General features: G+C 44.2%; 1 protein-coding gene across 1 annotated transcript in view; it reads right to left on the bottom strand.

The window, feature by feature from the left end:
• LOC149462827 (rab GTPase-activating protein 1-like) overlaps positions 1-22392 on the bottom strand; it is a gene marked incomplete at its 3' end in the record, with an annotated part of 162451 nt that overhangs the window by 81319 nt on the left and 58740 nt on the right. Inside the window, exons 2-5 of the mRNA XM_089676349.1 lie at positions 11484-11649; positions 7974-8154; positions 6934-7144; positions 4419-4593 (exon numbers count right to left, since the gene is read on the bottom strand). Coding sequence (XP_089532475.1) covers positions 4419-4593; positions 6934-7144; positions 7974-8154; positions 11484-11606 — 690 coding nt within the window. The remainder of the gene's footprint in view (positions 1-4418; positions 4594-6933; positions 7145-7973; positions 8155-11483; positions 11650-22392) is intronic.

Here is a 22392-nt window from a genome sequence, read left to right as displayed (position 1 = left end):
GAACCTCCTGCAGAAGCGTCTTGGGCTGTGACCTCTTCGTCCAGAAACCCAGAGTGAGCCCAATGGAAATTGACAAGTCACTGAGGGGATGCAAGGATGTTTGGGGTAAGAAACCGAGGAGAGGGCAGGAAATGTAACTCACGTTTGTAACCCTGAAAGGCATGCAGATCCATTGCAAAGGCCAGGTTAGTGACCTGACGTTTCTCTGCTATGGTCCATGCAATACAGTTAGGTCCCTTCCCTGACCCCAGGCAATTATTGGACAGTGAAGGAACAGCAACAGATTAATAAGGTCATCTCTCTGTTCTTACCTCGTTATAAGCATGTTCTCTGCCAGCACGTGATTTGAATACAAGACAATGCACCCCCACCCCCCCCCCCACCTATATCTTGGTGCAACCCTATTATAATAGTAGCCTTGTATTATCAACATATCACATCACATTTTTCTACATAAATTAACTAGTGACCGCACCCTACAGACTCCTTATTCATGTCAGATTGTTTGAACCCAAGGGGTAAAGGATTCAGGTACCACTCATCAGGGCCCACCACATTCATAAAGGATGGCCAGTGCAACCAGCTAACTACAAACCCCATGTCAATGACAGCTAGATGTAGGAGCTGAGATGATACACCTAGCTTTAAAGGCACACATAGATTCATATCCCTTCTACACAAGACATCGTACAGAAGCATGTTAAAACCAAGCCAACTTTATCTGTTAATAGATTCAAGTAATCATACCATTGAAAAGTCATTTCTAAAGGGATACAGCAGTGGGATACTGCAATTTATAGAAAATAAAGTTGATGTTATCAGTGTAAGGTACAATATAAGTGTTGATGTTCTCACGTAAGGTCAATTTATATATATATACATGCTTACAACTTAAAAACATACAATAAATGTACACTGATACCCTTTAGTTGTTCATTATAAACATATGCTCTGCTTTCTACCCAGACAGCACAGCTAAGCCGATATGTTTTGATTAAACAGACCCTGACACCTCATTAATTTTAATTTGAAAAAAAAATCCCATGAGATTATATGTGCATGTGTAAAACAATTTATGCATATTATTTACATGAAAAGGCCTCCTTCGTGTGGGCAACCAAAAGCTCTGAGACTGCCACTGGGTTTCGTCATCTTGGAAAAAAGATGTCAGCCGCTACAGCAGACTCGGAGCGGTCACAAAGTATTCCCCTAGGCTCCTGCCCTGGAAGCTACATAAATGATGTAAAGAGATGAAGGGAGGAGTAGAGGAGCTGGGCCAACACAAACTGTAATCAGACACTCCCAGAAGTGGAGAGGACTATGACATGCAAAGATAGAGGGGACAGTGCTAGAGAATTGACTAGTCAAATTGTCTTACAATTGCAAAGGCATATTGAAGGGGAACAGAAAATCATCAATGGAAAAAAAACAATGTAAGCAAACATTTAAAATACTTGATTTATGCCATTATTTGCAATTTTTTGAAGTGATTGTAAAGGCCGAAGGTTTTTTACCTTCATGCATTCTATGCATGAAGGTAAAAAAACCTTCTGTGTACAGCAGTGCCCCTAGCCCCTCAATACTTACCTGAGCCTCATCATGATCCAGCAATGTGAATGACAGCCTCGGCTGTCCCAGGTCTCTGCCTTCTCATTGGCTGAGACAGCAAGCAGGAGCCATTGGCTCATGCTGCTGTCAATAACAGCCAATGAGAAGAGAAAGGGAGCGGGCACAGTGAGCAGCGGATGCCCCCATAGCAAGCTGCTTGCTGTGGGGGCACCCGACAGAAAGGAGAAGACAGGAGAGCCTGTGGGGGACCGAAGAAGAAAAGGATTCAGGCTGCTCTGTACCACTACACACAGCAGGTAAGTATAGCTATGTTTGTTATTGTACACACATACAAAAAAAAAAATTAACCTTTAGAATCACTTTAGGTTGGTGTCAGGGTCTTTTTTTAAGCTACTGCTAGTATTTATTTAGATTGTAAGCTCCAAGGAGCAGGGCCCTCGAACCCCTTGTGTATTGTATTGTTACTGTACTGTCTCCCATTATAATGTACAGCGCTGAGCAAACCGTTGGCGCTATATAAATACTGTATAATAATAATAATATTTTATAAGCTAGTCTGGCCTTACTGAATTGAGCCAGTTCAGAGCCATTGTTGGTCTAAGGCAGCGGTTCTCAACCTGGGGGTCGCGACCCCTTTGGGGGTCGAACGACCATTTCACAGGGGTCGCCTAAGACCATCGGAAAACACATATTTCCGATGGTCTTAGGAACCGAGACACCGCTCCTGTCTCAGGCGATCTGTGGGCGGGATGATATGCTGCCCCTGTAACCTGGCCACACCTCCGGGATCACTCAACAGCTCCGCCTCCTCGCCGCTGATTGGCCACCGGAACTGTAGCTCAGGAGAGGCACACAGGCGGCCAATCACCGGCGAAGAGGTGGAGCTTGGAGAGGAGGAGCCGAGCGGCAGCGCGCGGAGATCAAAGAAGATCGAGGGAGCTGCAGGAGCGAGTGAAGAGAGAGGCCAGAGAAGGAAGACAGCTGACAGGTAAGTGCAAATTTTGCTGCTGCAGCCAGGTATGCAGGCTGTAGATGGGAGAGGGAGAGAGCGAGCCCAGGCTGGAGCAGGAGTCAGCAAGGTAAGTATCATTGGTGTCAGTGGAAGGGATAGTGCCCCATCATTTGTGTCACTAATACCAACGATGGGGCACTATTCCTCCCCCCACTGACGCCAACGATGGGGCACTATTCCTCCCCCCACTGACACCAACGATGGGGCACTATTCCTCCCCCCACTGACACCAACGATGGGGCACTATTCCTCCCCCCACCAACACCAATGATGAGACACTATTCCCCCCCCCCCCCCACTGACACCAATGATGGGTCACTATTCCCCCCCCCCCCCACTGACACCAATGATGGGTCACTATTCCCCCCCCCCCTGACCCCAATGATGAGGCACTATTCCTCCCAATGACACCCACGATGGGGCACTATTCCTCCCACTGACACCCACGATGGGGCACTATTCCTCCCACTGACACCCACGATGGGGCACTATTCCCCCCTCCACCACACGGACACCAATGATGGGGCACTATTCCTCCCACTGACACCAATGATGGGGCACTATTCCTCCCACTGACACCAATGATGGGGCACTATTCCTCCCACTGACACCAATGATGGGGCACTATTCCTCCCACTGACACCAATGATGGGGCACTATTCCCCCCACTGACACCAATGATGGGGCACTATTCCTCCCACTGACACCAATGATGGGGCACTGTTCCTCCCACTGACACCAATGATGGGGCACTGTTCCTCCCACTGACACCAATGATGGGGCACTGTTCCTCCCACTGACACCAATGATGGGGCACGATTCCTCCCACTGACGCCAATGATGGGGCACTATTCCTCCCACTGATACCAATGATGGGGCACTATTCCTCCCACTGACGCCAATGATGGGGCACTATTCCTCCCACTGATACCAATGATGGGGCACTATTCCTCCCACTGATACCAATGATGGGGCACTATTCCTCCCACTGACACCAATGATGGGGCACTATTCCTCCCACTGATACCAATGATGGGGCACTATTCCTCCCACTGACGCCAATGATGGGGCACTATTCCTCCCACTAATGCCAATGATGGGGCACTATTCCTCCCACTGATACCAATGATGGGGCACTATTCCTCCCACTGACACCAATGATGGGGCACTATTCCTCCCACTAATGCCAATGATGGGGCACTATTCCTCCCACTGATACCAATGATGGGGCACTATTCCTCCCACTAATGCCAATGATGGGGCACTATTCCTCCCACTGATACCAATGATGGGGCACTATTCCTCCCACTGATACCAACGATGGGACACTATTCCTCCCACTGACACCAACGATGGGGCACTATTCATCCCACTGACACCAACGATGGGACACTATTCCTCCCACTGACACCAACGATGGGGCACTATTCATCCCACTGACACCAACGATGGGACACTATTCATCCCACTGACATCAGTGATGGGGCGCTAGTCCTCCCACTGCAAAATTACAGTTATGAAGTAGCAACGAAAATAATTTTATGGTTGGGGGTCACCACAACATGAGGAACTGTATTAAGGGGTCGCGGCATTAGAAAGGTTGAGAACCACTAGTCTAAGGCTAAGCAGTGTTTGAGGCTACACAAGTGACTGCTTTTTAAGCAGGCTCACCATTTCGTAACAAAGGTCGCTAAGTATAGAATTTAAACTTCATATCTGCAGAAATAAAAATGAATACCATTAAAATGACTTAAACAAATTAGATGTTAAACATGCATTCCATTTTAAATGACCTTGTCAATAGGATCTGTAAACATGAGGAAATTGAAACACTCACCGCCTCTTTGATCTCACAGCTGAACACATGGATGTGAAAGTCATCGGTGTCCAGTTCTCTTGATGTAAATGCAAAGCAATCACACTCTGACGTCCCATCTCTTCCTCGCACACAGAACAAAACTTTGTAGATTGGGAAAGAGGCAACTTCTGAATTTGTGGATTGGTCCATTATTCTGAAAAAAAAAAAACTGCTATTAAACGTTGTGCCAAGCGTTATCAAGTATTGGGTTCCCTATGACACCTCTATCACTTTTTGTCTATATAACCAAAAATGTATGCTCTAAGGACCGCCACACAAAATAATGGCCAGGTGTGGCTGAACTCCTAGGTGTGAGCTTGTAAAAATATCAAAGAACAACCTCCTGCACTTGAGTGTGGTGCTTAAGGACTTGGTGAACTTGATTGACTTACAGGTAAAGCGCAAAATGTCTTGCTGCCCCCTCAGGACTGTGGGTATCCTTTCATATGCTAGAAAACAACAACAAAGAGAGGGCACAACGGCCTAGTGCCCTACCATAACACTGTTTTATTAGATGTACAGTATATTGCAAATTATATACTCACAAATGTATGGCATGCACAAGCGTATCAAGAAATGCAAATGAGACTGCCTCCAGGTCCACAGTGCTCAACTGATGGCATAGGAAGACCTCATAGCGTCCAAAATGGCTTTCGCATTTTCGAGGGTCAAACACTCTTCCTCAGAGCCCTCTGAGGCTCTGAAGAAGAGGACTTGACCCTCGAAACACATAAGCTGTTTTGGACGCTTATGAGGTCTTCCCATGCCCTCAGTCAAGCACTGTGGACCTGGAGGCAGTCTCATTTGCATTTCTTGATATGCTTGGGCATGACATGCGTTTGTGAGTATATAATTTGTCATATACTGTACATCTAATAAAATTGTGTTTTGGTAATGCTCTAGGTTGGTGCGACCAATCTTTGTTGTTGTGACCGTGTAAACAGACAGTCTGTAAAGGGTCGGTGGGTGCTGCTGTCAGAATACAATGTCCCAGCAAGGAAGGGGGAAAATTCCTCCATTCAACTAGTTTGTGTGGATGGGGAAACAGGTTCACTTTTCTTTTTTATTCAGGCCCACTGGCTGAACGAAAAAAAGGTAACCATGCATTGCCAGCTGGGAGTACAAGCGTAGATTTTTTTTCATTCAGCTTTCGAGCTGAATGCAAAATGATAAAAAAAAAAAGCCCAAACCTAATTACATGTGATCAGATTTAAACTACTCACTACTAGACTGATAGCCAGGCCTAACAACATGTGATCAGATTTCCTAAATTTGTTCTATTAAGAAACAAGCTGAAAACCCTAAATCCCCGTACACATGATCAGAAATCGTAAGAAAACTGGTGCTTTCAAAGCAAGTGTACAATAATCTGACAGTACACAGCAAGCATCCGAAATTACTCGAAGGAACAAGCATGAAAAATGTTGTTGTACAATACAACACGAGATTGTATGATTTTCATTTAACCAGTACAGTTTTTGTCCAAAATAACAATACAAATACATTACATCACTTCCGAATTTTCATGCTGTTGTACGAAAATTTTCGGAACATTGGTAACCACTTCACTTTCAATATGAGACTAGCATGCAAAAAAAAAAAAAAAAAACGGACGATCATTCGTCCAATATTCTCAATGTGTATACGTGGTTTAAGGACCCTTTCATTCCAGGTGCCATTGGATGCATTTTTGACTGCACTCCAACTGCTTACACAGTTCAAAATCCAAGCTGTCCTATGGGCATAGTTCACACCATAGCAGTACAGTGCTCTCAAAAAAAAAAAAAAAAAAGGGAGAGTATGCTGCATTTTTCCCCACACACAAATGCGCAAAACAGCAAGTAAATGCACTGTAACACATTGCAGTGCAGATAGAAGTCCAAGGAAAGAAAAGAAGTGACCTCACAAATGTTAATAGAAAAACGAGCCTTAACCACATGCAAACGCAAATCAACTGCAAGTAAATGCGCTTAAAAACGCTCGTCAAATGTACGCATATGCGCAAAGAAAAAACGAGTTTTCTAAGTCTGGTTTCTTACTGTTCCGTGAGCATGCAGCATGCTTGATAATACACACATATAGGTGTAAATTGGCTCATATAGTTTCCCTTTGCCTTTCACAAAAAAAAAATTGAAGAACATAGCTATAAATCAGATATAGGAAAAAAATAGGATTTGTAATTGAAATGCATTTTTATACAGCAAAATGTTTACATTTTGCTGCATTAAAATGGACATGTGTGAGTAAGGGCTGGAGATTAGGTTATGTGATAGGTATAAAAAAAAACACTGACTGCATAAATAAAATAGCAGCATAGAGAAGAAAATACAAACTGCTATCAGTTAAGTTTTATCTTCAAGAATCAACAAGGAATCTAACTGGTCAATAAAAGTCACCAATTCAGATCTGCTCTTGTTATCAGTTTCTGCTTCTGTTAAGCAGCCGCATTGGATGGGGGGGAAGTTGTCACTAGGGAATGATGTGCTGTGCTCACCTGACAGAACCTTCAGGAACATTGGGTACATAGAGAGTGACAATGACAGCAGACGAACAATTTGCTCTCATTGAGGCCATAGCTCGAAGGGCCTCTGTCTCACTGCGGGGAGCTGAAACCTTCATGTGGCCTAAATAGGACAGCTTGTGAAACGAGACACTTTCCTCTTCTGGGGGATTTGTTGACGTGCTGCCATTCTGCGCTGGAACCTCTGAAATGATTTAAAAAATCAGTTATTTTATGTGCAATTGATGGCCTCTGCATGGGCGTGTCTTGTTGCTCCTGTTTTTTTTTTAAATGTTTATAAATTAATAAAAATCATTGAAATACAAAAAAAATCAGTTACAGTATGTCAAGATTAGGCAGGTTACACGGATAATTCCCCATTGAGTGAAAAATAAAAAAGTATAACTAGGCCAGACAAAAAATCTAGGGTACCAGCAATTTCAGTGATGTCACCCTGCTTCCCATAATCCGAGGCTCTATTAGTGTCAACAATTTTAAATTAATATTTTTGCATTTAAAAACTATACAATCAAAAAAGAAGTCAGTAAAATACAGAAATGGAAACACATGGGCAAATAAGTCAATACTTCCCAAAAGTTTCTGTTATAAAAAATCATTATTAGAGTACTAGTCAAACAAAGCATGATCTACCTGCCCCCCTCCCCTAAAGTAGAACTTTAGGCAAAGCTTTTTTTTTTTCATTTTAGATAGACCAAGAGGGGATTATAACCCGTCAGATTTTTTTTTTCGCCATCTGTGTCCCATTTCAGAGATTTCCCTTCACTTCCTGTCCCATTGCCAAACAGGAAGTGAGAGGATATCCCTGCAAATTAAGGGAATTTCTTGGGGACCCCCAAGTCATGAGAACTAGTATCCTCATTGGAAGATTTACCCCATATTACCTTTCTGGGGACAACCCAAAATTTGGGGTTTTCTTTTACTTTCACTTTCAATGATAATGGTAAACGGGACAAATCGAGAGGGTGTATCTCCCTAACGGGGACACAGACAGAAATAAAAACATTAAGACTGACCTGTATTGTTGGGATCCAAGACTAATGTAAGTGGAGGATTTCTGGCACTGAAAGTGGAGGATGCTGCACTCATCTCAGCATAGCTGTCACCAGTGGATGAGCTGATATTCTGCTTCTTTTCCGAATCTCGGAGAATCTCTTCCATTGCTTTTTCCAGCTGTTCATCTCCATTTGACATTATCTGACAACAAACAGCATGATTACCAAAGTCCATACTATACAAAACACACAGACCTTTATCCATCAAGGCAGTAAGCTACACATGAAGTGCAGCAACTCACAGCAGCCTATATGATAAGTAAAGCCGGCCATAGGCAGTTCACATCTCAGCTGGTTCAGCAGGGACTGGCCAAGATTCTAACCATGTATGGGCAGGCTGAGCCTGGGTTCACCTATGTGCGGTGCGGTATATCACGTGATCCACATAGGAACCGCACCGCATTCCTGTGCAAGTCACATGCAATTTGTGTGGGGTGCGATTGGAGCTATACATTTTGTATGGCTCTATTCGCACCACACCAGCACCAAAAATGTGCAGGACCCTTTTTTGAGTCCGCACTAGAATCGAATCGCATGAGTAGTCACACCTATGCGATCCGGGACATCGCACCGCATTTTGCAGACCGATGTCGGGGTGTTGTTAACATACACACCCGCAGCGATTTGCATGAACGGGGCGCGATTCTGATGCGCTGCGGAATTCGCACTGAAAATGCTGAAAATTCCACACCGCATCAGTGTGAACCAGGGCTGAATATACCCAAAATGATTGACTGGTCAACTTGGGTACAACCAGTCTGTTGGATTTAACATGTGATTATTGTTAGTGGCTATTATAGCCGCTAGCTTTAGTCACTGTGTCCTCCCAGTGGGGACGGCTCCCCCTGCCCACCCTTCCCAGCAGGAGAGCACAATGGCTCCGCGGGAGGTATTCCCCCATCAATACTAACTGATGGGGGAAATCAAGCGATTTCTTTCCTGCAACCACGAAAATCACTCCATCTATGGCCAGCTTTGGACTTCCAGGTGCAGGGGGATGGAGAGCTTGCCAATGTTATCCTTTGGTTTTCCTGGCTAAATAGTGACTTGTTCTTCATTGGTCATCTTTCAGGAGTTCAAGTACTCCAATAACACACATCTTTGGATCAAGAGAGCAAATGCATGGTTTAGAATATCCTGTATCTTGCCAGTACTAAACCAGTTTTGGCCATGTTCAAAACACGGGGAGAAGATCCCGTGTCCCGTCGTACACCTAGGGCATAAAGAGGAGTCTCTACGGGACAAGCAGTACATTCCTAAGAGAGTCCAGTACAGCCAATGTAGTAGAAATAATTACATAACTCTCCAGAAAAGAGAGAGAAAAAGCAATACGGAGGTATGTGCAGCCAATAAAGTATATCTAAACCCAAGAACAAAAATGTAATATACTGCAGCTTACCAGTTGACTGCCTTTGGGATTTTTTCAGTCTAAAATAATTTTCAGTGAGTACAGAAAATACTAGTTGAGCTTTTCAGAAATCCAGTGTCTTTGTAACTTCCAGTTACACTTATAGCGCAACTAAACCCATCAATTTAACCACTTCAAGTCCGGACACTTTTACTCCCTTCCTGTCCAGGCCAAAGTTTCAGCTTTCAGTGCTATCACACTTTGAATGACAATTGCGCAGTCATACAACACTGTACACATATGAATTTAGCATTTTTTTGAGACAGATAAAGCTTTATTTTGGTGTTATTTTTTCACCACTGGGATTTTTATTTTTTTTGCTATGTAAATGAAAAAGTCCAAAAAATTTGAAAAAGGGTGATTTTCTTATAAAATTTTGCAAATAAATACTATGTCATCATAATTCTTGGCCTAACTTTATTCCGTTATCTTTAGTAAAAAAAAAAAAAAAAACCAAATTAGTTTATAACCAAAAATTATAATTTTTAAACATTTTTTTTTTTTTATATTATTTATGTTTTTTTTTTTTACATACTGTCACCCTAGCAATACAGTGTCACCATGATGACACTGTACTACTTGTGGGGGGTGAGTTTTTTTTTTTTTTTACACTGATTGCTTTTACACCCATAAAGGCTGTAAAAGCAATAATTTCTTGCAGCCATTGAGAACTACTGTGTGAGCTGTGATTGGTCACAGCTTGTCACATGGTACAAGGCTGTTGTGAATAGCCTTGTACCATGTGATCTATGTGATCATTCACATATTTCACACGTAGTAAGCAATGATGTCAGAAGTGACATCTTGCTTACTACTCTGCATGTGATCACTGATTGGCCAATCCGTGACCACATGATCGGGACCTCGCACAGTGGTCCCGTCCAACGATCGGTGTTCCACTGTGTCCGGATCGCGGTGCTGCGCACTCCCAGGGAGCGTGCACAAGCAGGGGGCGGGGAGGCCGTTTATAAACGGCCACCGGAACCTGCACTGCCACTGTCTGGCCATTTATATATAACGGTCGGAGGGGAGGTGGTTAATGCTTTCGAAAAACAGTTACATTTGCGGAATGCCACATTTGCTTTTGTTCTCATCCAAACTGTCAAACCATCAAATGGCTGGTGCCATATCTGATCACATGTGCAGCACCATGGCAGTTGCAGATCAAACAGAGGCCAAGATGGCAGCTTCTTTGTCTGAAAAGGAGAGGAGGGTTTAGTTCCACTTTGGCTGAAATCTCCAGCAATGTTACCAGTTTTTTCCAAAATCATGTGGTCATCACATTGTAAACTGGAATATATAGCATTTTTGTTTTGGGTTTAGATGCTATTTATAATGTAAAATATGATTATGATCATTATAATTTTTGAATACCCCACACCCTATAGGTCACAGGTGTCAAACACAAGGCCCAAGGGCCGAAAGCGGCCCTCCAGGCCATTTCATGCGGCCCTCAGACCTCCCCTGCAGCTGTGGTGCCCCCCTCGTCTCCACCTTGTCTTAGCAGTTGGCAGAAGGGAGGACGACAGAACTCCTCCACCAAGCCCTGCACTTCTCCATGCACCCACGAGAGGCTCATCTCTGCAACCCCCCACCCCTGGTCTCAGCAGTTGGCAGCAGAGAAGAGGACAAAACTCCTCCTACAGATCCTGCGCTTCTCTGTGAAGCCGCAGCACCCCCTCATCTCTAACTCCCCTGGTTTAGGCATTCAGTAGACTCCAGCCCTCTGGTCCTCCTCCAGACTCTGCACCTTCTGCTTCCCAGCTCCTCCTCCAACTTCTTCCCGACAACAGGGTGTATTGTGATGTAAGGGAGGGTGGGGTGTTTGGAACATCTAGTCTTACAGGTACAACTGGCCCTTTGAGGGCAACCATATTGCTGATGTGGCCCGCCATGAAATTGACTTTGACACCCCTGCTCTAGGTGAAAAAAAAAGTAAAAAAAGAACAAAATTGGGCATTTATGTTTTTTTTTATATACGTAAATAGATTGAACAGATTGTTTCACAAGGTGAGGGTTCACATACAGTATACGTCATGGCTTTTTGAATATGACAGTCATACCTTGAGCTGTGGCTTGTCGTTGATGTTTGAGGAACCATCGACTAATACAAAGTCTTCATTGTTTAGTGTTGATGTGGAATCAGATGGAACACTGGAATGTTGGAGAGCGGATTTGTCATCCATTGCTGTTATGCTGCTTGACAATGTTGACCCAAAGCTTGACCATCTGTAAATCAAGACATACTTTGTTACTAATGCAGACCATAGACCGGTCAAAAATCGGGCCGATTTTTCGGCTGGAAAAAAAAAAAAAAACGGCCGATTTTCACACCATTAGTGGGTTAATTGGTCGGCCAGTTTTCGGGGTTTTGGCACATTTTTTTATCAGTAAAGTTGGGGAAAAAAATCGGCTGATTTTGCCGATCGGCCGAGTTTCCCGGCAATGATGGGCAATTCGGCTGATCGTTTTACCGATAAAAAAAATCTGCACATGAGCCGTGACCTGCATGAAGATGAAGAAAAAGAAGAAGAATTCCAGTCCGCTATTATATTTTATATGAAAAGTATTGCGGTTGCAACAATGTATATTTGTATCTGAATACAAACATCTGTATCCAAAATGGATACAAATGGATACACTGTTGCAACCACAATACTTTTTCATGTCAAATATAATAGCGGAGCTCTCTGAAAGGGACAGAAGTAATTAAATGCCAACCGTAGGCGGGACGAAAATCAGCCGATTTTTTTTTTTTTTTTTAAACGGACGGTTTTCGACCCATCTATGGCCTGCATTAGGTTTTCAGACGGCATAACCTTATTTTATTGTTTCCGGAATTTCACATCCAGTCTGTGCTGCGGCACATGGGTCCAAAAGCACAATGGGATACAACTGGGTAGTAGAGAAGTGGGCCCTTTCTTCTATGGAAGACCACCGGGGCCCCTTTGTGCAAATACTAAAACCAAATAATTATCCACAATAAAGTTCATATTGAAGCAGCTCTGCATGCCGCTTTGTGTAGGTACAGCAGTTCATTCATTTGAAGAGGCTGCTGTACCTGTGTTTCCTGCAGGGAAACGGTCCCGGCACCTTTTTTTAAAAGCAGCCACATGGAACCCGCATGCTGCTTTTGTGTACACACATTTCCATTCCCGCAGAGATGTCAACCTCGCCTTAGAGTGCAGCAAAAAAGAAAAATACACAACCAACATATTTAGATTTCAATGGTTTCACCTGACACGACCATGAAAATTAAGGAAGACATTTCTGAATTTCACACACCCCTGTCACGCTTCACCTACAGAGGTATGGTGTCAAACCATCCTGCTGCACCTTTCTGATAGAGAATTACCAAACACACACACACAACACAAGTCCTTCATGTATTCCTTCTGGTGGTATTAAACCAAAAATGTAATATATCACAGCTTAGCAGTCATTAGATGTGGTGGCTGCATTAGTTTTCCTTTAGGCCTTTTCCCCTCTATTTCCACCTGAAGATCTGGCCAGTAACACACCCACTGTATGAAGGAGCACAGCTGCATTTTTGGACAGCAGCATTGTGCAGGGAGGGGAGTGTAAGACGCACTAGCAGATTTAAATACATTAACAAATTGAAGCCAAACTCCAGTTCACACTGCAGTTACACCAGTTTTTTTCCTTTTTGGATAAAGGTTTTACATGAATAAATAAAAGTTGTAAGCACCCCTGTCAGTGGTAGAGCTTGTTCTGCTGAAAAGCAACAGACTTAATGGCAGGATCACCATGTGAAAAGAAAGAAAGCTTAAAAATAAAGTGAATGCAGCCATCACATCTAAGAATTGGTAAACTGAAATATAATAAATGTTCAATACCACTTTCTGCCCAGGTAGCCTCCCTAGCGGTCTGATTATGTCAGTATTTCTGTGCTCAAAGCGGTACATTTTTTTGCATGGAAATATGTATTTTTTTTTTATTGCAGGCCTGTAATTCTTAGGAATAACTCACTGAAATCTGTCCAAACAAAAGTCTAGTAAACATCCCGGGTATGTTACAATTTGAAACACGAAATCATAAATTATAATTTAATAAATAATCATACAAAATAATAATATAATAATAATACATTTATTTCAATAATATAATCAAACCAAAAACACTGAAATTTGAAATATAGCGCCAAGTTCGCACATCACTGAGCAAAGTCGCAAAATCGTTTTCAGTGTCTGATGACGAATTTCCCCACAAATCATTATCACTCAATTCTGCAAGTGGTTCTGATTTACTATCGCTGTTCTCTAGCTGGTCTAAAACCGCTTTTGACCTAAAGGGACGCTTTTTGGACGCCATGGACATTTCTCAGTTTCCAGGCAAAAAGAACAATAAAAATGCAGGCAGGGCACAGGACAAAGCACTCGGGACAAAATGTATGTGAAATGGTTTGATACAATAATGTTATACTATGTGATTTTAGTGTATTTAGTGAATGTCACTTTTTGTCATTTTCAAATTTCCCGCCAGTTCCATCCCCCGTACGTCCCGACGTTGCAGGGAACGGAACCCGGAAGACAGATGCCAGCATTGGCCGGAGGACATTGCCGGGGACACTGCAGGAGGGACATAGCGGGAGCGCAGGACAAGGTAAGTGAAGAACAGATCCTGGAGCAGCGCCGCATGGTAAGCCCGAGTGTAGCTCGGGATTACCGCTTGTGGTGCTGAAACTTTACCCCGAGTTACACTCGGGAATACTGCCAGGGAGGTTAAGAAGTTAAGAAGTCTGGTGCTGTCTATTTCCTGCATGATCAGCGGTGGTGTCCGGGGATTTGTGTTCGGACAGGGAAGCGGGAGTCTAACGGAAATACCCAAGTGCGGTCTGGGTCCGGTTCCGTCACACAGCTCCTCTCACCCAACAAGTGCACTGACTTGGCATACAGCAATATTTACAGAAAAGTTCTGTTTGTAACTTTCCTCCAGATACAGAAATATATTCAGAGCTGAAGAGTTCAACATTTCCATCCACTTGTTGTCAATGACTCCATTTTCTTTTATATATGCAGTACATTGTATTATTATTATATCACTCCAGCCCATTCTTGTCTTCTCATCTAGAGCCAGTCTGAGCGCCACCACTGACACGCTCTCTGCGTTTGCTCACATTTCATCGCATCTGACTCTGAAAACACCGAGGGATTTAAGCTGATATGGTTCATAAAACAACTTTTCCAAGCAAACAGCTCTTGTTCAAACAGCAGTTGTGATTGAACAATGCCAGAGACAACAATGAGGCCTATAAAGGCCGACTCCACCTCTCGGAAAAATGTGATACTGTAAGGCAGGGCAGTGAAGTCATCAACTCCGACACTTATTTCCTCATATGTGTGATCAATAAAAAGTCGTTATGCTTTGTATGTTCATGCTAATGAAGCACTGTGTCCTTTCAGTTAAAAACTTGTTTGGATTAAAGCTGAACTCTGGAAATAATAATAAAAAAAATAAAAATGTCTTTGCAGTGAGGCATGCACTCTTCCAAGAACAAAAAAAAAACCCTCTCTAGCAATACACACCAAACTGAGCATGTGCAGAGTGACTCCACAAGATATGTCTTATCAGGAGATGACAGCGGGGTACTGGAAGAAAGGGAGGATCAGAGAAGACAGGATCAAACATCCTTTTTACACAATGCAGAGGATTAACCCCTTAGGGTTGTCTGTCTGCACAGTGCTGTTTGGCCCTGTGTTGAAAAAAGAAACTCTCTAGCAATACACATCAAACTGAGCATGTGCAGCTTTGCCCCCAAGGCTCTCTTCTATCAGAAGATGGATTGGGGACAGTAGAAATAGGGGCGGATCAGAGAAGACAGGATCTAACACCTTTTAACACAATGCAGAGGATTAACCCCTTAGGTTCCACAGTGAGTATAACAAGCATGCTTTGCTGCATATACAGACTGATTTTACTGTTGTGGGTTTAGTAACACTTTAATTTAGAGTGCTGTCTGTTTAATGGTTGGAGATGATATTCCTCCACCTTCTGTTATGGTGACACCCAGGACATTGCATTGGCCGAACTTCCTGCTTCCTCTCAGACGGCTGCTAGTACAACTTTACATGTTCCATGGCCCCTGACTGGCCCTACACATGTTTTAGGCCAAGAAAAAATTCATTGTAAGCTGTAAACTTCCTCAGTTTTTTAAAATGATAAATAAATGTCAAACTAAGTTTTAAAACTTACCACCAATTGATCCACTTGAAGGGCTCCAGGAAGGACTTATGTTTGGCACTTTTTTTGGGTGCTGTGGTTCTTCCCACAGACCCTTATGTCGCCACTGTAACCTATAGTGGAGGAGTGGTCAGTAGGAGGAAACAAGCTCCCAGCAGGTAACCAAGTATCCGACACACCTGAAAAAGTGTCAGGTATCAGTGGACAGATGTTCTTAAACACAGCAAATATTTAACATATCACTTACAAGAAAGGTAAGTATTATACCTTTTTGTACAGTGAGCTCCAGGGACCACTTGTGTTTCACACTTTTTTTGGGTGCTGTGGTTCCTCCCACTGACCCTTATGTCACCAAAGTAACCTATAGTGGAGCAGTGGCCAGTGGGAGGAAACAAGCTCCCATCAGGTGTGACTGATCACACCAAAACCCTCAAACGACAAAGTCGTGCCCTGGAGCGACTATGGCGCAAAACCAAATCCCAACAAGCCTTCACCCGCTATAAATCTGCCTTCCGCACCTACACCTCCTCCCTCCATGCTGCCAAACAGGCTTACTTCTTGACCCTCATCAAGGCCCTCTCCTCCAATCTTCGCCGACTCTTCTCTGCCTTCAGCTCTCTACTCTCTCCACCCCCACCTCCACCCAGCACCTCACTCACTGCCCTTGAGATTGCCAATCACTTCAAAAACAAGATTGACACAATTCGCAAGGACATTGACACAATTCGCAAGGACATTGCCGCAACTCACACGCCCTCTCAACCCGTCCCCTCTCACACAGCTACCCCCTTATCCCCCCTCCCCCTCGACATAACCCGCAGGGACTTCGTCGCTGCTAAAACTCTCTCCAACCCCCTTCACCCTCACTCAGCTACCCCCTCATCACCCCTCACCCACGGCCCCACCACTGCTCTGACCTCCTCTTCCACCCCACCCTACATTCCTCATACTGAAGCTCCCCCCACACTCCGCACCTTTGACCTTACTACCATTGAGGAAGTCTCCAAGATCCTCTCTGATGCCCGCCTCACCACCTGCCCCCTCGACCCTATCCCCTCACAACTCCTACGACCTTCCTCCTCCTCCATCCTACGCTCCCTCACCCACATCTTCAATCTCTCCCTCTCCTCAGGCACTTTCCCCTCCCCTCTGAAACATGCACACATCACCCCCATACTTAAAAAGCCCTCCCTGGACCCCAATGACCCGAACAACCTCAGACCCATCTCCCTGCTCCCATTTACATCTAAACTCCTCGAGCGCCTAGTCTACACCCGCCTATGCTCTCACCTCAACGACAACAAACTCCTCGATCCCCTACAGTCCGGCTTCCGTCCCCTACACTCCACCGAAACTGCCTTACTCAAACTCTCCAACGACCTGCTAACCGCCAAAGCTAATGGCCACTATTCAGTGCTCCTACTCCTTGACCTCTCTGCGGCCTTCGACACAGTCGACCACCCCCTCCTCCTCAAAAAACTACACTCCCTCGGCCTCAGAGATTCTGCTCTCTCCTGGCTCTCATCCTACCTGTCACAACGCTCCTTCAACGTTACCTATAATGCTACCACCTCCCCCTCGCTCCCCCTCTCTGTTGGGGTCCCTCAAGGCTCTGTCCTCGGGCCCCTTCTCTTCTCCATCTATACCTCCTCCCTTGGCCAACTCATACACTCTCACGGCTTCAACTACCACCTCTATGCCGACGACACACAAATCTATCTCTCAACCCCCCACCTCACCCCCTTGGTCTCAGCCCGAATCACACACCTACTGAGCGACATATCAGACTGGATGTCGCTCCATTTCCTTAAACTGAACCTCTCCAAAACAGAGTTTGTCTTCCCCCCAGCCCGGACACCACCCCCCATTGATTTCTCCGTCACGTCCAACAACGCTACCATCAAACCCGCCCTGCAGGCCAGAGTACTGGGTGTCATTCTGGACTCCAACCTATCCTTCCAGCCCCAAGTCCAATCTTTAACAAACTCGTGCAGACTCCACCTCCGCAACATCGCCAAAATCCGCACGTTCCTAACCCCAGAAACCACTAAACAGCTCATCCACTCCCTCATCATATCACGACTCGAATACTGCAACTCCCTCCTCACTGGCCTGCCTCGCCGCTGGCTATCCCCGCTTCAGTCGATCCTGAATACGGCTGCCAGACTCATTCACCTTTCCAACCGCTCCATCTCCGCCACCCCCCTCTGCCAATCCCTCCACTGGCTTCCAATTGCGCAATGGATCAAATTCAAAATCCTAACGCTGACGTACAAAGCTGTCCACCATACTGCCCCGAACTACATCACTGACCTAATATCCAAGTACCGCCCAGCACGCACACTCCGCTCCTCACAAGACCTCCTTCTCTCTAGTTCCCTGGTCTCCTCCTCCCATGCCCGCCTCCAGGACTTCTCCAGGGTGTCACCCATCCTCTGGAACTCCCTGCCCCAACCCATCAGATTATCACCTACTCTCCTCTCCTTTAGGCGCACCCTGAAAACCCATCTCTTCAGGGAAGCCTACCCCACCCCCTGCTAACTTGCCGACCTCCTCCACTCTTCCTACCACTCCATCCCCCACAGCTATTTCCTCCTGTGCCACCACCCCCTCCCTCCTAGATTGTAAGCTCGAAAGAGCAGGGCCCTCGATCCCCTCATGTTTTGCATTGTATTGGTATTGTTCTGTCACATGGTCTGTCCCCCTTTGTAATGTACAGCGCTGAGCGAACTATTGGCGCTTTATAAATACTGTATAATAATAATAATAATAATAATAATCAGGTAACCAAGTATCTGACATACCTGGAAGTGTCAAATATCATTGGGCAATTATAGTTCTTAAACACAGCAAAGATTTAACATATCGTAACCACGGCATCAACCTGCCTGCAGTTTGCATGTTCTCTCTGTGCCTGCGTGGGTTTCCTCCTAGTACTCCAGTTTACTCTCACACTCAAAAGACATGTTGGTAAGTTAATTGGTCCCTGTCTAAATTGTCCCTAGTATGTGTATGTATGAATGTAAGTTAGGGACCTTAGATTGTACACCCCTTGAGGGTTAGGGACTGATGCGAATGTAATATATATATATATATATATATATATATAAATATAAAGTGCTGGCGCTGTGGTTCCTTCCACAGACCCCTATGTCACCACTGCAACCTATAGTGGAGCACTGGCCAGTGGGAGGAAACTAGCTCCCAGCAGGTAACCAAGTATCTGACACACCTGGAAGTGTCAAATAACAGTGGGCACTTGTAGTTCATAAACACAGCAAAGATTTAACATATCGCTGGCCAGAAAGGTAAGTATTACACCTTTTTGTACAATTGGGAAATTGTTTTAAGGTAGGAACAGTTTAAAGAGCACTGCTCATGCAAGGCAAAGATACAGGTTTGCTTTGAAGCCCCCATCCCCCAGCAGCACACACAGAACTTATCTTTAGTTGCATTCAGACATTGGAAAAGAAAACAGACATTACTTCTCAGTATTGAGTGGTGGGGTGTTTTGTGACTAGAGGAGGTGAGATTACGATGTTCATCTGCACCTTCTCCATTCGCAGAACGCCCAGCAATGTAAATAGAGGAGGTGGAGAGCAGGTATCACTATCATTAGTATACCGTAGTAGAGCCAAGACGAACATCCTGTGCCAAAAGGTTGGCGGTTAAAGTGCTGTCTGGGCCGAATGAAAGTAATTGTTTTACTCAATGCACCAGTGAACTCTAATGTGACACTCATCATTAAAGGCCATTTATTGTTACATGGCAAATGGCAAAAAGAAATTTCCCCAGATTTCAGCTTTACCCCTGAATGTAGAAAACTGCAACACTCCTACTGGGTTGACAAGGTAGAAAGTGACAGACTTCTGACCTCTGATGACCAAACTAAGGCCATCCTCCCCTTTTCGGTGATCGAGCATGTTGATAAATTTGTGAAAAACTAGCAATTTTCTACTCAATGATGGTCAAATCGTACGATCGTTTTTCCGAAAAGAATATGCGCATGAGCCGTGACCTGGAAGGAACAGAAGTTTCGCCTACTATATGGGGTGAACTTTATGACTTGGTCAGCCGATTTTCGAAATCATTGATGGCACCATCAGATTACCGAGCGAACGTTTTCGATTGTCAGATGAAAAATCGTTCGGAATTCGATCAGTGTATGGCCTGCATAAGTCCTCATGCACACTGGATGTTTTTACAGCGGCTGTTTTTGGCTTTTGACATTTTTTCTACAGCCAATAAACCCCCCAGCATGTTATTCTATGTGCCCATGCACACATAGACTGTAATCAACATTTTATTAGCAGGGGTGTTTATTGGCTGGAAACAAAAAAACAGAACTAGTGCGTTTCTAGAGGAGTTTTTTAGCTATAAAAACTGAAAAATGCTGAAAAATGTGGCAAACATTGGCAAACTGCGTCGAACCGGCGTTTTTGGACTTTTTTGACCAGAAAAAAATATTTTTTTGGTAAAAAAAAAAAAAAGCTAAAAACCACAAACATGAAAAAACGTGTCAAAACGCCACTAAGCGCTAATGCAAAAATGCTAAATAATGCTGAAAAACGTATTAAAACACCCAGTGTGCATGGAGGCTAAAGTGCTGGACTAAATCAGAAAATTCACATCACACTTCTCAGTTGTTCCAACGTCTACATTTATACTCGGGACCAGAGCCGTCAGGGTCTGGAGCAGGAAACAGGATGTTTTTAATGTGGTGTTCTTAATACTTGGTGGAAAAAGTGTTGCTCTCCATTACTCAGGCTAGGTTCACACCTATGCTGTTTGCGTTTGGTCTGCTTCTGCAGTATGTTTTGCATGAATTTTTGACACATTTTTGATGCGTTTTGCTTTTTTTTGTTTTTTTTTATTTAGCCAACTTGTTGCTGGGCAGATTAAAAATGCAAAACAAATCAATGCATCAAAAACACAGAGAAAACACAGCACTTGCATTTTATATGCGGTTCCACTGAAGTCTATTGGACTAAAAACGCAATCTGCTGCGGGAAAAGACATCCCTGACCCTTACAAAAAAAAGGGCACATAAAAACTGCATAGATGTGAATGTGATCCATAGGAGATCATGATAAAATGGCATGCACTGCGTTCCTGCAAAATGCGTAAAAAAAAAATGCACTGGTGTGAACCTGGCCTTAGGGTCCAATCTTAAGTAAGCATTCCACTGCATTGTGTGCACACACATTACATTCATTCTGAATGGGCTGCCAACACACTACAAAAGACGAAAAAAGGGGGTTGTGTTGTGCGGCGGTGCGTTGGACTCTACAGTACAATGCATTCATAATGAATAGTGTCACCATGCACCGCACATAGAGTAGGTGCTTTGCCATGCATTGTGGAAACCTGAAATAAAATGGAAGTTTTGTTAGCTTTTTTCTTCTGTTTTTGATGCAGTTGCAGTCACATAACATACAGTTGTGTCCAAAATTATTCAACCCCCACTGAAATTGAGTGTTTTGGCCAGTTTGACATTGCTTTTGATCATTCAGTCATCTTGCTTACATTTACATTAAAGAGGCACTTGTAGGTCAGACAAATATAACATAACAGTTATAATGAAATAACCACAAATGTCTTTTCTGTGCTCACAGCATTATCAGTTTTATTCAACCCCCAAGTGACATTCAATCTTAGTACTTAGTACAGCATCCTTTTACAGTTATAACAGCTTTTAAACGTGAAGCATAGCTTGACACAAGTGTCTTGCAGCGATCTACGGGTATCTTCGCCCATTCTTCATGGGCAAAGGCCTCCAGTTCAGTCACATTCTTAGGCTTGCGCACTGCAACTGCTTTCTTTAAGTCCCACCAGAGGTTCTCAATCGGATTTAAGTCTGGTGACTGCGATGGCCACTCCAAAATGTTCCAGCCTTTCCTCTGCAACCATGCTCTAGTGGACTTGGAGGTATGCTTGGGATCATTGTCCTGTTGAAAGGTCCAACGTCTCCCAAGCCTCAGGTGTGTGACGGACTGCATCACGTTTCCATCCAATATCTCCTGGTACTGAAGAGAATTCATGGTACCTTGCACACGCTGAAGCTTCCCTGTACCTGCAGAAGCAAAACAGCCCCAAAGCATGATTGACCCTCCACCATGCTTCACAGTAGGCAAGGTGTTCTTTTCATCATAGGCCTTGTTCTTCCTCCTCCAAACATAGCGTTGATCCATGGGCCCAAACAGTTCTAATTTTGTTTCATCAGTCCACAGAACACTATCCCACAACTTTTGTGGTTTGTCCACATGGCTTTTGGCATACTGCAGTCGACTCTTCTTATTCTTTGGAGACAGCAAGGGGGTACGCCTGGGAGTTCTGGCACGGAGGCCTTCATTACGCAGTGTGCGTCTTATTGTCTGGGCTGAAACTTCTGTACCCACATCTGACAAATCTTTTCTCAGTTCCTCAGCAGTCACACGGGGACTTCTCTCCACTCTACGCTTCAGGTAGCGCACAGCAGTCGAAGTCAGCATCTTCTTTCTGCCACGACCAGGTAGCGTTTCAACAGTGCCCTTTGCCTTGAATTTGCGAATGATGCTTCCTAAGGTGTCTCTTGGTATGTTTAACATCTTTGCAATCTTCTTATAGCCATTGCCCTTCCTGTGAAGAGAAATCACCTCTTCTCTTGTCTTCCTGGACCATTCTCTTGCCTTCACCATGTTTGTAACCACACCAGTAAATGTCTAGAAGGAGCTGAGTATCACAGTCATTTTAAAGCTGCCTAATTGGTGCTTATTATGCTTGATTGCTGCT

The sequence above is a fragment of the Staurois parvus genome, unplaced genomic scaffold (genome assembly GCF_062004578.1).
Source record: "Staurois parvus isolate SC_StPar_1 unplaced genomic scaffold, SC_StPar_1.0 ptg000166l, whole genome shotgun sequence".
Lineage (NCBI taxonomy): Eukaryota > Metazoa > Chordata > Amphibia > Anura > Ranidae > Staurois > Staurois parvus.
The sequence above is the reverse complement of the archived record's forward strand: the minus strand, read 5'-3'. Positions and strand labels throughout refer to the sequence as shown.